Below are 12,787 nucleotides of genomic sequence, written 5' to 3' on the forward strand. Positions count from 1 at the left end.
TTCTTGGCCCAGCTCCAATCTCTGATAGATTTTGCTTGCTCCAGTGCAGGTAGCAGAACCAACTGAGTCAGATGCAGTGCTATTTTCCAGCCTAGGGCATCATCCTACCATAGGAAAAGGACAGCAATGTCTAGAGACCAGGGGACACGTAGAAGGTTCAGTGGCACCAGGAACCCAAATTAAAATGACAATAAAGGACGATAACAATCAAAATGACAAGCATATCCAGAAATGCTGGCCAGTGAGGGTGAGAATGGCAGAATGGGAAACCTGACCCTAGCACAACCCTCTTGTAATAAGCTGGCACAGATCATCAATGTTAGACTCACTTGATTAAAGGCTGCTGGGAAAAAGATAGCCACATATCTCAAAGAGTCACTTTATTAGCTCCAAACTGGAAGACATAACTTTCCAGGGAGAAACCTGGCAGACATTCCCTTAGCTGTGTCATGAGGAGATAGATAAACAATCTCCTTGTTTATTGAAAAGACCAAAGAATATATGTTTGTGGGAGAAGTAGGTTGAGGCAGCCTCATGCTGACAGAAGTGAGAAGGACACATACTAGAGTGATGATCCGTGTATACATGTGTGTGCACACGCAGGTCTAGAAACCTCCTCTCGGTGTATCCACGGTTGTGCCGGGAGCCATGAGAGGGCTGGGATGGAGATCATAAAGGAGGTGGGAAACAGAGGGAGTGCTGGGGTATGCATGAGAGGAAAGCATATGGAGGCAGGCTGGGAGAAGCAAGGGAGCCAGATGGGGAAAGGGGAACATCTGAGAAAGTGTGACACATGGGTATGAAAATGTCATTATTAAACCCAATACTTTGTTTGCTAGTCTAAATTAACCTAATTGCTAATCAATGAACTTTAAAGGCATATTACACTAACTTGTGAGTAAGCTGTGAAGAGCTTACACTGGGCCGGTTAACAGACACCAAGGGTTATGATGCCCCCACTGAGCATGCCCGAGGTGCTTCCTGACTCTTCCCTGAGGGAGCCACCCACCCCCAGCCCCTGGCACATTTAATCCCACTCCATTTCCTGAAAGACTATCAGAGCTTTCTTTTGGTCTTCTACACCTTTGGAAACACATACCAAAATGTTTAGAGACAGAGCGAGCATTATGAAAAAGAGATAAATTTCAAATGGTAGAAATTAAGATTAAAGTTTCAATGGCAACCTACAAAACTTTTTTCATACATAGTTAAGATCTCTAAAGAACTGTAACTCACTCCGTGTGTCCTTGGAAAACATTCACGGAGTGGATGGAAGGGTCCCTGAAATCCCAGAGACGGAAAGTTGTGTCACGGGAGGAGGTCACCACGAGCCGCTGGGTGGGGTGAGTGCAACAATGTGTTAACTCCTGGTCATGCCCTACAAGCAAATACAACAAAACACAGGGTCATCCACCTGCAGACACACAGTGAGAGGGAAGCTTTTATAAAAACACCATCATCTTCACAGTCACCGCTAAATATCAGATGGAAAAGTAACCCTTAAGGAACTGCCTAAGTGGTGTGGAAGGCTATCTCCTCAGGTGCCTGAAGTCCCTTGCTAGCTACATAAAAGAGTAGGAAACTAGATACATTATAACTCAATTTCTGGTCTTAACAGCTAGAGAGCCAGACAAACTAACAGGCTGACTGCAACAAGAATAACTGCTAATGATGTAATTTTATGGGCCGTTAGAACATCCTGTCTTAGATCTGGGCAAAACCTGTAAATATATCTGTCTATAAATGGAATATCTACTAGACCAAAGAAAATAACACATGTAACTAAGGTCCCTAAATCAGTCAACTTTGTGTTAATCAAAAGAAAGGCTGACCTCAGTGGCTGGTCTAAACAGCTAGAACCATTCAAAAGGCCACAGTCCACCCAGAAGCTAGAGGAGCCAGGGCAACAAAGGCATGCTCCTGCTGGCCTGGAAGCCAGCATCCTGCTAGGGGAAGGGGCCTTTCCTAGGCCTCCTGGATGCCCAGAACATACCTAATTCACCACTACAAGTAGACACCCACAGCGGAGGAGCGGCCACCACAGACATAGAAAGCCTAACTAGGAAACAGAATTAATAGACTCCTGCCTGTTATTTAAGTTCATTTAAAAGGGGCGGGGGATGGGGGGAGGGTGGACTGTCAAGGAGAAACAGAATACCAACAAAACAATCATTCTTCAAATATGGAAATACTACATGTTACAGTTAATCTCCTGAAGATAAAATACAGCCCCAGCCACATGGGTACAAGAACCTGGATGGGTTTTTCCCAGGAACCAGTAAACATGGAAGAACAACTCCAAGTCCCAGAGAGCCTGCCTACGCTGCACCTTCACTTCAACCAAGTAGACACCCACAGCTGAGGAGCAGCCACCGCTGCCATAGAAGGCCTGACAAGGAAACATCCAGGTAAGAGACTCCTGCCTGTTATTTAAGTTTATTTAAAATGGGTGATTGGGGGTGGGGGTGGGATGTCAAAGAGAAACAGAATACCAGTACAACAACCATACTTCAAACATTGAAATACTACATGCTACAGTTAATTTCCTGAGGGTAAAATGCATTTAACTATAAAGAGTTCTAGTAATCAATCAGAAAGGATCACCAAGAATGGCAACCTCAGAGTCAAGAGCACTAAAGGGTCCTAGCCTGGAAGTAATTTATAAACTCACACATAAAAACAGCCCAACTAGACAGAATCTCCGATGTTCACAGCAAGATACCTGTCAGGGAATGAACGAGTTCAGATGTCTCCACATCATACAGGTTGGCAGTTCTGTCCCATGAGGCTGTCACCACTTGTTTCCCACCAACCAGCCAGTCAGCAGCAATAACCACACCCTGGTGGCTTTTGAGAGATGTCAGTGGGACTCGGACAGTAGGACAGTCACTGGACACGTCTCCATCAATGTCAGGCTCATCTTTATCAGAGCATTCTATTTCATCTTCACCAGAAATTTGTTGCTAAGGGTAAAAATCAGAGAAAAAGACTTTATAGGACTCTTTAGTTTTTTTTTCTGAAAAGGCTACACCATTTATCTTTCTAAATTTAGTCAGCATTAGGGTCAATATAAGCATAGTATCAGATATGTAACTAATGCTTAAGGAATGCTTTCTCAATGTTAAGTCTTAGCTATAAAAGTCTTAGTTATAATATCCTGAAAAATGCTAAAGCCACTATGGCACCAAAAGAATTAAAATTCACTTTCACTAATCAATAAAATAGCAAATAAAGCAATTTTCAACATTTTCTATTTTTACCACTTATTAGAAATACAGTATGAAATTTAAAAAATACATTAAAAGTCAGTAATATTTCACAATACAAAATGCATTTTGATTCCTAGGAGCCCATTTAAAACACTTTTTAAAAAACTTCTAAATTATAATAACTTACAATTCCATTGTTCTAACAATGAGAGATCACTTGATTTTCCTGTATTAATTAAATCTTTTGTTAAAAGCCAGATAACATGAAAATGTAATAGCAGTCTATAGTCCAGCTCGTCAAGAAAATGTTTATTCATTCAATAAATATTGATTAAACTGTCATGCTATTTATACGGCAGAGAAGATAGAGGACACCTGTCATGCCTAAGATGATGCTTACTCTAAATGATAAAAAGCCGGCATAAATACAACTGGCAAAGCTCCTGTCCTTACAGGACAGAGGCACTACACATACTCACAAAACATACACATAGTGGCTAATGTAAGAATGAATGTCATGTATATACATACTAGGCTGAGCATATATCTCATGAGCAAAATCCACAAGAAAGTATGTCATCCGTGTCATCTGCACTCACATGGTATGGAACGTAAGAATGAATGTCATGTGTATACATACTAGGCTGAGCATATATCTCATGAACAAAATCCATAAGAAAGTATGTCATCCGTGTCATCTGCACTCACATGGTATGGAACGCGCTGCACACACAATCAGGTGGGGGTGAGTACTTTGAAGAGAATAAGAAAGGGAGCAGGAGATACAGCCAGCCGAAGGGCTGCAGTCTTACACAGAATTACTGAAGACTAACAACAACTGAGTCCCATTATGGAGAAGAAAGAAAGGAGAAAGGTATGCAGATGGTGAAGGAATATCCTTCCATGCAGAAAACAAATAGAAAGTCTTTCTTCTCTGCTATATAACTGGGCTTGCTTGTGTGAGGGGCAATGTAGCAGGTGCTATGGAAAACCTGGGAGGCCATGGAAAGGACTCTGCTCTACTCTGCATGGGGTAGAAAAATCCTCACTTCTGAGCAGAGACTCGTTACCTGAAGTAAACACAGGAAAACGAGAGGAGGCTGCTATGCACTGAACTGTGTCACCCACCACACACGCACATGCCAAAGCCCCAACTGCAAGACCTCAGAATGTGACCCTAGTAAAAAAAAAAAGGCCCTTAAGAGGCAATTAAAATTGGGTCGAGTGTAGGGCCCAGTCTACCATGACTGATGCACTGCAGTAAAAAACAATTACTATAGAGACACATACAAAGAAAGATCATTCGAGGGCACAGTGACAAAGTAACCACCTGCTAGGCAAGGATAGAGGCCTTAGAATAAAGCAACCCTTGGTACCTTGTTCTTAGACTTCCAGTCTACAGACTGTGCTAACACAAATTGATGCTGAAGCCACTAGCTGCAGGAAAAACCAGGGAAATCTCCCTAGAGGAAAGAGAAGTCTAGGTGTGGGTAGTAGTAAGAAGACTGACTTCTGCCCTCAGGAAAGCTGCAGAATTTGTCAGCAGGTATATATACACATGGAACACACACACTGAAGACAATTTAAAGTCTACGGTCCAAACTCCTGAGTGACTGGTGACGGCACAGCTGAGATGAGCAACTGGATAAGAGCAACAGGTTAGGGTACACCCAAAACCCAGGACATCCCAGCAAGGTATTGATTAGACGACAACTGAAGTCTGGAGTTAAGAGTAAAGTCAGTATGCAAATTGAGACCCACAGCAACAGCTGGTCCTTAACGTCATAGATGCTGAATGAGACCAACTAGACTAGTACAGGAAACAGCAGTTAGGCAGCATACTCACACACCAGCGGGTAGAGCATCCGAGAACCACCCAAGATTTGAGGGAAGGAAGAAACAGGAAGAAAGGGTGTGTTAGAGTCTCCAAAAGCAGCTTCAGTGTCTACTGGACGAGCAACCATGAAGGCAGCACGAGGACTGAGGACAAGCAGAGTTGTGGGGACACTAAGCGAGACAAGTGGGACTCGGGAGGGAAAAGAGTGCATTTTCACAGACACTGCTAAGATGTTGGTGTCAGTGGGGTAATAGTTCTGGGAGGGCGCTGCGACAAACGTGTGCTGGTGTTAGAGCTGTTCTGAGGAAAGAGAAGCACTGCAGAACCCATCAAGAACAGGAAGTAGAACTCTACTGACAGAACAAGGAATTGCCAGACTACGCTAACATCTGCTAAGACTGCAGGGTGCACGACAGTACACAGGGTAGTGTAACTCTTCTAGGAAGCCACAGGTGAGTGACAGGCGAAGGAAGGGGAGCTTGGGGAAAACAGGTACAGCCTAGCAGAGGAAAGCTCTAAGCATAGCTGTGATCAGTATGGGCCAGAGTGCAGAAAGAGTATCAAAACTAATCCTAGAAAGGTTTACAAAGGGAGACCAAATCAGACCCTCTAGTCCACGCATATAACAACTCATGCCTATAACCCTGCACTTTGGAGGAGGCAGGGCTACCAGAATTTCAAGGCCACTCAGAGTTAAACAGTGAAGCAGTTTCAAAAGCAAACAGCAGGAGGACAAGAGAAGCCCTGCAAAGAAAGAACTCTATCTCAAAAGCCAAGGGAGCCACTGACATATCAGCCTATCCATTACTCTAGAAAGAGGACTCATGGTGAATCATGAAAAGGGAGCCATAATGGGCCGCCGCTAGATTAGCTCAACTAGCTAAAAAATGAGGAGCCTGAAAAACTGTGAAAAGGTTAAAGGCTGGCAAAACCGGTTCCCTTCTGCATGAGATGAGAGCTTCATTCCCAGGCTGTGCTGGTCAAGAGAATAATGACTCCCAGCATATAAACATATCAAGACAGGAAGGGCCGCTACAATCACCGGAAATGCCTGTTGGGAACGATGCAGTAACACTGGAGCCCTGAGCTGTTTCTGGTAGAACTCTTCAGACAGGCCTGGTTCTTTATCATGAGGCTTCTCAGCTCCCACACCTGCCCCAGAGAAGTCTTACAGCCCTATACCTGGACTGCTGCACAGTTCTGGATGGCTCTGTGGACAAGGATCTCTTTGGCTAGGTACTGAACATAGCTTCAACAAAGAATATTGTATGTGACACCTGACACACTGTCCTGCCTGTCTTGCACTTCCCACGTAACTATTCTCAATGGTGATCCATAGGAAAACTCAGCGGATAGCTCTCTTGGATGCTGCATAACAGTTCCCCAGTGCTTTCACTAAGGGGGAAAAACAAATGTGTATGTATGTGTGTATGTATATATATATATATAAGTAAAAAATAAAATACCTCAGATGGAGCTACCTCCTCAGCTCCTCAGATAAGCAACACACAGAGTTAAGATCATGTACATGGTTTGGGCCTTATTCAGGATCTTTTCCACTGCAGAGACCACATTAAAAAACAGGGCTCAAAAAAGACTAAACCTCGTGTTTTAGAAGGTGAAATGACATAAGTTAATTTGGGAGAGCAGAAGTCCATGACAAAGGTACCAACAAGTTTGCTTTCTGATTAAGATCTTTTCCTGCCTGGCAACCAGTTGGCCTTTCACATAATGGGGGGAAAAGAAAGCAGGGTCTCTGGTGTCTTAACAACACTAAGATTATCAGACCAGGCCCACACTATGGTTTCATTTAACCTGAACTACTTTTTCTTAAAGATATTGCCTCTAATTAAAGCCACTTTAGCATACAAATTTTGGAGTGACACAAATACCCAATTGTGGTTTGAATAGGAATGGCACCCCACAGACTCATGTGTTTGAATGCTTTGCCTGTAGGGATGGCACTATTAGGAGGTGTGGCCTTGTTGGAGGAAGTGTGCCACTGTGGAGGTAAGTGGGCTTTGAGGTCTTAGAAGCCGAAGCCAGTCACTTCCTGCTGCCTGTGGATCAAGATGTAGAACTCAGGCTGGAGAGATGACTCAGTGGTTAAGAGTGCCGACTGCTCTTCTGAAGGTCATGGGTTCAAATCCCAGCAACCACATGATGGCTCACAATCATCCATAATGAGATCTGATGCCCTCTTGTGGTGTGTCTGAAGACAACTACAGTGTACTTACATATAATAAGTAAATCTTTAAAAAAAAATGTAGAACTCTGAGCTCCTTCTCCAGTATGCATCCCACCATGCATCCCACCATGACGATAATGGACTAAACCTCTGGAACTGTAAGCCAGCCCCAATTAAATGATTTATATGGGTTGCCATGGTCATGGTGTCTCTTCACAGCAATAGAAACCGTAACTAAGACATCATCCATAACATTCTAACCCTGTGCCTCCAAATTACGGAGCTTTTTTACACTGAAAAATGTTTATTCTATCCCAAAATAGCAATGCATTCAAACATTAACACTAAGTCTAGTGTACATTCTTAACACAATACCATTCAGATTGGGAGGTCTGTGTGAGAATCAAGGCACAATTCATGCCTAGGGAAAATTCATATCTATCTATAGTCCACAAAAAACAAACAAGATATAGTTATATAAAATATAACACCAGGAGAGCAAAAGAAAAGAATGGGAGGACAGCAGGTTCCAAACAAACCCCTAGCCCAGCAAAGCAAACTCCATCAGATCTAAGACTCAACAGCAATGCTCTTGGGCTCCACTCTTTACCTTTTAGATCCACTAAGGCAGTATCTTCACCAATGACTGGCTGTGGCATGGGCTGTAGCATCCTGCCCTCTCCCCAAACCAAAGCGAGGCCAGACAGATGGGCACAGGCTCATAATCCTAGTTCTGAGGAGGCTGGGGAAGAATGCAAATTCAAGGCCTGCTTGGGCTGGGCTACAAAGTAACCACGCCTCTTAAGAAGAAACAAAGAAGCCGGGCGTGGTGGCGCACGCCTTTAATCCCAGCACTTGGGAGGCAGAAGCAGGTGGATTTCTGAGTTCGAGGCCAGCCTGGTCTACAGAGTGAGATCCAGGACAGCCAGGGCTACACAGAGAAATCCTGTTTCAAAAAAAAAGAAAGAAACAAAGAAACAAAGAGGGAGAAGAAGAGGAAAATAAAACAGAAAGGTATGGAAGATGAAAACCAAGACGCCAGCCCTTTCAAAATGAGGACAAACCAATCTCAGGACTATGACAGACAGGAGGGACTATCTCCTTATCACTAAACACTTTCGGATCCTTGTTCCTCTATCCAAAAGAAGACACATGGTTATAGCCAGGCAGTTTCATTTCCTGGTGCTTAGAGAACCCAGCACTCTGACAGACTTCCTCCATCTCACCCTATGCTCTGTTTTCTTCACCCCATCTGTCTGCTAAGGTGGCAGACTAAATTCACAGTTCACATCTACACTAATCTTTCAAAACGTAGGTCAGTTAAGCCACATTGGACCACACCAGATACCATCAGCTTATTCTACAATCTGAAAACATCCAGAGTCCTACATGAATAGACCAGCAGAGAACTGTCAGAGTGACTAAACATGCTTACACTAGTGTCGGCAACAGGCTGAGGTGTTGGAAGCTGTACCACGTATCTCCAGATATGAGCAGTCTGATCTCCAGAAGCTAAAGAGACAAATAGGGAAGATTATCCACAGGGCACACCATGCATAAAATGTGCTCTTTCTTACATCTGTGGCCAAACAGTCACACTTTTCTAACTTACACATCATTTAGTAAAACAAATATACTTTATTTAAATAGTGATTTTAGACTGTACAAGGCTATTAATAGAATACACGTACAAAATTAGGATTATTATTGCTATTACTAAAGAAAATATTCCCCTTTGAGAAAAATGTTGCAGATTAAAAACTATGTAAAGAGATTTTAATCTACGTAATAAATATTGCATTGCATTCCACTTATGACTGTCACTGAGTCTGAGATGTCTCAGGGAAAGTGAATGATGCTTTCATCCATTCACATTAGCAGGACTTGACAATAAGCATTATTTCTTTATGTTCCTTTTAGCGCTACATATTTGTGCTGCTTTCCTATTCCTGAAGCAGAAGTTTGCAAGAAAATGCTTTGACTAGGAATGAAAGAAGAAGGACAGCCATACAGGGCACTGAAGACCCCCTCCCTCCAGAACAGTTACCCTCACCCCTCACAAACATGGTCAGCTTTCTACCTCCTCTTCACTGCTGCAAAACTTACCTAAAGAAGTTACCATGAGCTCAAAGTCAATTTGTAATGGCCAAAATCAACTGATCGTCCTGACTTGCACTATGTAAGAATGGCAGTCTAATTTTCTTTTCTCCTTGAGCTGTCTCAAAGTTCCTATTAGTTCCTTGTTTAGATATCACTTGGTTTCTCCTCTCCTTTCTAAGCCTTTGATTGATATCTAAACACATACAGCCGGGCGTGGTGGCGCATGCCTTTAATCCCAGCACTCAGGAGGCAGAGGCAGGCGGATTTCTGAGTTCGAGGCCAGCCTGGTCTACAAAGTGAGTTCCAGGACAGCCAGGGCTACACAGAGAAACCCTGCCTCAAAAAACCAAAAAAAAAAAAAAAAAACCACATACAACTGCCACTGGTCTAGCGTCTTCTCTCTCTACCAATCACACACTAAACCTTCAGAGTCTTCCCCACTTTCACTCTTCAGATCTCTAGTAAGTCTGGGGTACGATCACCTAGGACGGGGAAAATGATTCAGAGAACCTTCCCATTATATCCTCTCACATGTGAAAAGCCTCTGACCAAAACAAGTAATCACTGTCCAGCACACATCAAGAATTGATGGTGGGCTCCTTCGCTAATACTTCTCCCTACACAGAGAACCCACCGTGTCATCTCAGCTGGCAGACTCTACAAGCCAGCAGAATACGGCCCGTGGGAAAAGCACAGGCACATCCCTGTTTTTATGAACGAACAGCATGTCCCTTCACCTGCTACAGAGACATACTTTCATGCTTCAAAGCAGGACACAGCAGAGACAGGTGTCACATGGTCTGTCAAAGATAATATTCCTAAATGGTTTTTCAGAAGTATGGCAATCTCTGGCCCATCAAAGCCAACACATATCCTCCAAGACTATCATCTGTATCCCAGAACATGGCCCCACAGCTGTCTGACAGTTTTATAGAAATAATCCTCAGTACAAAAGGCTACTTTCCAAAAGCAGCAAATGAAGCTATATTTTTATTTGCTTGTTTGACTGACTGACTGGTTGGTTTGGTTTGTTTTTTTTTTTTTTTTTTTTTTTTTTTTGAGACAGGGTTTCTCTGTGTAGCCCTGGCTGTCCTGGAATTCACTCTGTAAGACCAGGCTGACCTCGAACTCAGAACTCCACCTGCGTCTGCCTCCCAAGTACTGAGATTAAAGGCGTGCGCCCCCACTGCTGGAGCCAGTATTAAACAGGATGAATACAAGTTACTGAAGCTTAAGTAAATGTCTTAAAAAGAAATAAAGTAATTAATAAAATATCTAACTTTCATAAGTACCATGAATAACTCTGATAGTACTAACAAAAGAATATAAAATTTATAGCTGTTTTAAGATTATTAATAATTTCATTCAAGAAAAGGAGAAGATTCTACATACCAGTAAGAGCCAACTGCTCTGAGGGATGGAATTTTATAGAATTTACTGCAAAATAAAAATATTACAAAAACAGGTTTAAGACAACAAATATATGATACTGATAGATTAACTATGTAAGGATGTAATATTTCTTACTATAGTGTACAGATTACAAAGTTAATTATAAATTTAAAAATTATGATAGTGCATTAGACTCTCTGGTCTGATTAAACTGTGAATTAATGTATAAGTTAGAACAGAGGTATAATAAAAAAACTAAAATATGAATTAACTTGAAAAACTACAGGATATACAAGAAAGATTACTAATCTACTTTTATACACAGGTTAAGTAATTTAGAGTTAAAATAAATCAGGATAAACAAAGAAAATGAGGTTATTTGACAAGAAGCAAAAGCAAACTGTAGTGTACAGACACTGCCTGTTGGCCTCGTCCTGCGTCTTGCCCATCTACAGAACCCTGATCTAGTCCACAGCAAATGGTACCACAGGAGAGAATTTTAACCAGACTCAAGAATGAACAGGGATTCAATTCTGTTCTCTCATGTTCTTATCCACCTTCAGGATACTCAAAGGTAAGTTTTGGCAATGTTTCCTGAGGAAGCGTTCATTTTCTTAATAAACAAACATAAGGCAACACAGAGAGCCTCAGCAGCCTCTGCCTGCCCGCCCGCCTGCCTGCCCGCCTGCCTGCCCGCCTGCCTGCCTGCCTTGTATTCAGATGAATCACCTTAATGGATAAATGAATGGTCAGCAAGTTAACAAGCACACACCCAGCTCGGTGGGACTCATCAGGCACTAAAAAGATTCTAGGCTCATCTCCCTACTAAGGACTTTCCTAAAGCAAACCCCAGGTTTTAGAATAGACTTGAAACCACTATTCGTCTAACCAGGGAGTTGAGAAGAACCAACCTTCATGACTCTGCTTCACAAAGAAAATGCTTATCCCTTAGACAGAATGTTGTAAAAATTCTGGCAAACCTCAAAGAATTATGTCAGTGCAATTTTATTAGCTATGCCTTTAAAATGATGGTTTACTAAGAAACTATGTTAAAAAGAGAGCAGATTCTATTTACTTTCAATACTGAAATATAAATAATGTAGTATAAGCATAATGCTAAAAGGCAAACTTATTTTAAAAGTAAATTGGGGAGAATGGGGTTAGAGAGATGGCTAAATGGTTAGAGCTCCTGCTATTCTTATAGAAAACACTGGCTCAGCACCCAGCATCCATGTAGCTGCTTGCAAGCTGCTATAACTTGCGTTCCAAGAGATTTAATACCCTCCTCTGACCTACTTGGCACCAGGCACACATATGGTGCATATATTTTCAGACAAAAACAATACACATAAAATAAAAATAAATATTTATTTATTATAAAATAAATATATTTTAAAATATTTTTAAAAGACATGGAGAATGTAATATATGTTCTAAAAACCTTTGTCATATTTTTTAGTCCCTAGTAGTTAATAATATATTTTAGGCACTGTATGTACAAAGTAAGGAAGAAAAGACTAGTAAGAAAGAAACAAAAGAGACAAATAGCAGCAAGAAAAGTTAAAGAAAATGAAGAGTTGGGGTCTGCGACTTAGAGCCCCCATCACAGAGCCACCACCCAGCTGGTGAGGAAGGTGCTGGATTAAATTAGGATTCACGAGTGGGCGCAGCTGTGCACAGGCTAAAGGTGATGCATGTGAACTAAGCTGAACTCCAATGGGAGGAGAGATGGTCTCAAGACAGACACTTGTGTCCGCTCTTGGGCTACCCATCTATACCCTTTTCTGCACTGGAAAATCACTGTGCTGAACAACATGCTGGGGTCTGGCTGAAGCAGAAGCTTCCACTCTATACGTATAAATTAATTTAAGGATTAAAAACAAGAAACAAAACCTCAGGACTAGAATGAGTGGGGATCTTACATAACACCAAAAGACTCTTTCAAAAGGGAGATCTTTAAACACCCTCTTCTTCAGCTGAGACTTAAAGCAAAAAGTTTCTGTAAGAAAATGGAGGCCACCAGGCTAAGTGGTTAAGAGCGAGAGCTATTCGTATAGAGAA

General features: G+C 42.1%; 1 protein-coding gene across 7 annotated transcripts in view; it reads right to left on the minus strand.

Annotated features, from left to right (window-relative positions):
* Wdr37 (WD repeat domain 37) overlaps positions 1 to 12,787 on the minus strand; it is a 69,135-nt gene that overhangs the window by 31,095 nt on the left and 25,253 nt on the right. For 6 of the 7 annotated variants that reach the window (XR_382013.3, NM_001039388.2, NM_172445.3 and 3 more), the window contains 4 exons: positions 10,727 to 10,771; positions 8,670 to 8,746; positions 2,723 to 2,963; positions 1,237 to 1,378 (listed from right to left, as the gene is read on the minus strand). Coding sequence is in view for 5 of the 7 variants with exons in the window: in NM_001039388.2 (NP_001034477.1) it covers positions 1,237 to 1,378; positions 2,723 to 2,963; positions 8,670 to 8,746; positions 10,727 to 10,771 (505 nt within the window). In the remaining 2 variants the exon portion in view is untranslated. The remainder of the gene's footprint in view (positions 1 to 1,236; positions 1,379 to 2,722; positions 2,964 to 8,669; positions 8,747 to 10,726; positions 10,772 to 12,787) is intronic. The other variant, XR_003950440.1, reaches the window with a different exon arrangement.

This window comes from Mus musculus, chromosome 13 (genome assembly GCF_000001635.26).
Source record: "Mus musculus strain C57BL/6J chromosome 13, GRCm38.p6 C57BL/6J".
Lineage (NCBI taxonomy): Eukaryota > Metazoa > Chordata > Mammalia > Rodentia > Muridae > Mus > Mus musculus.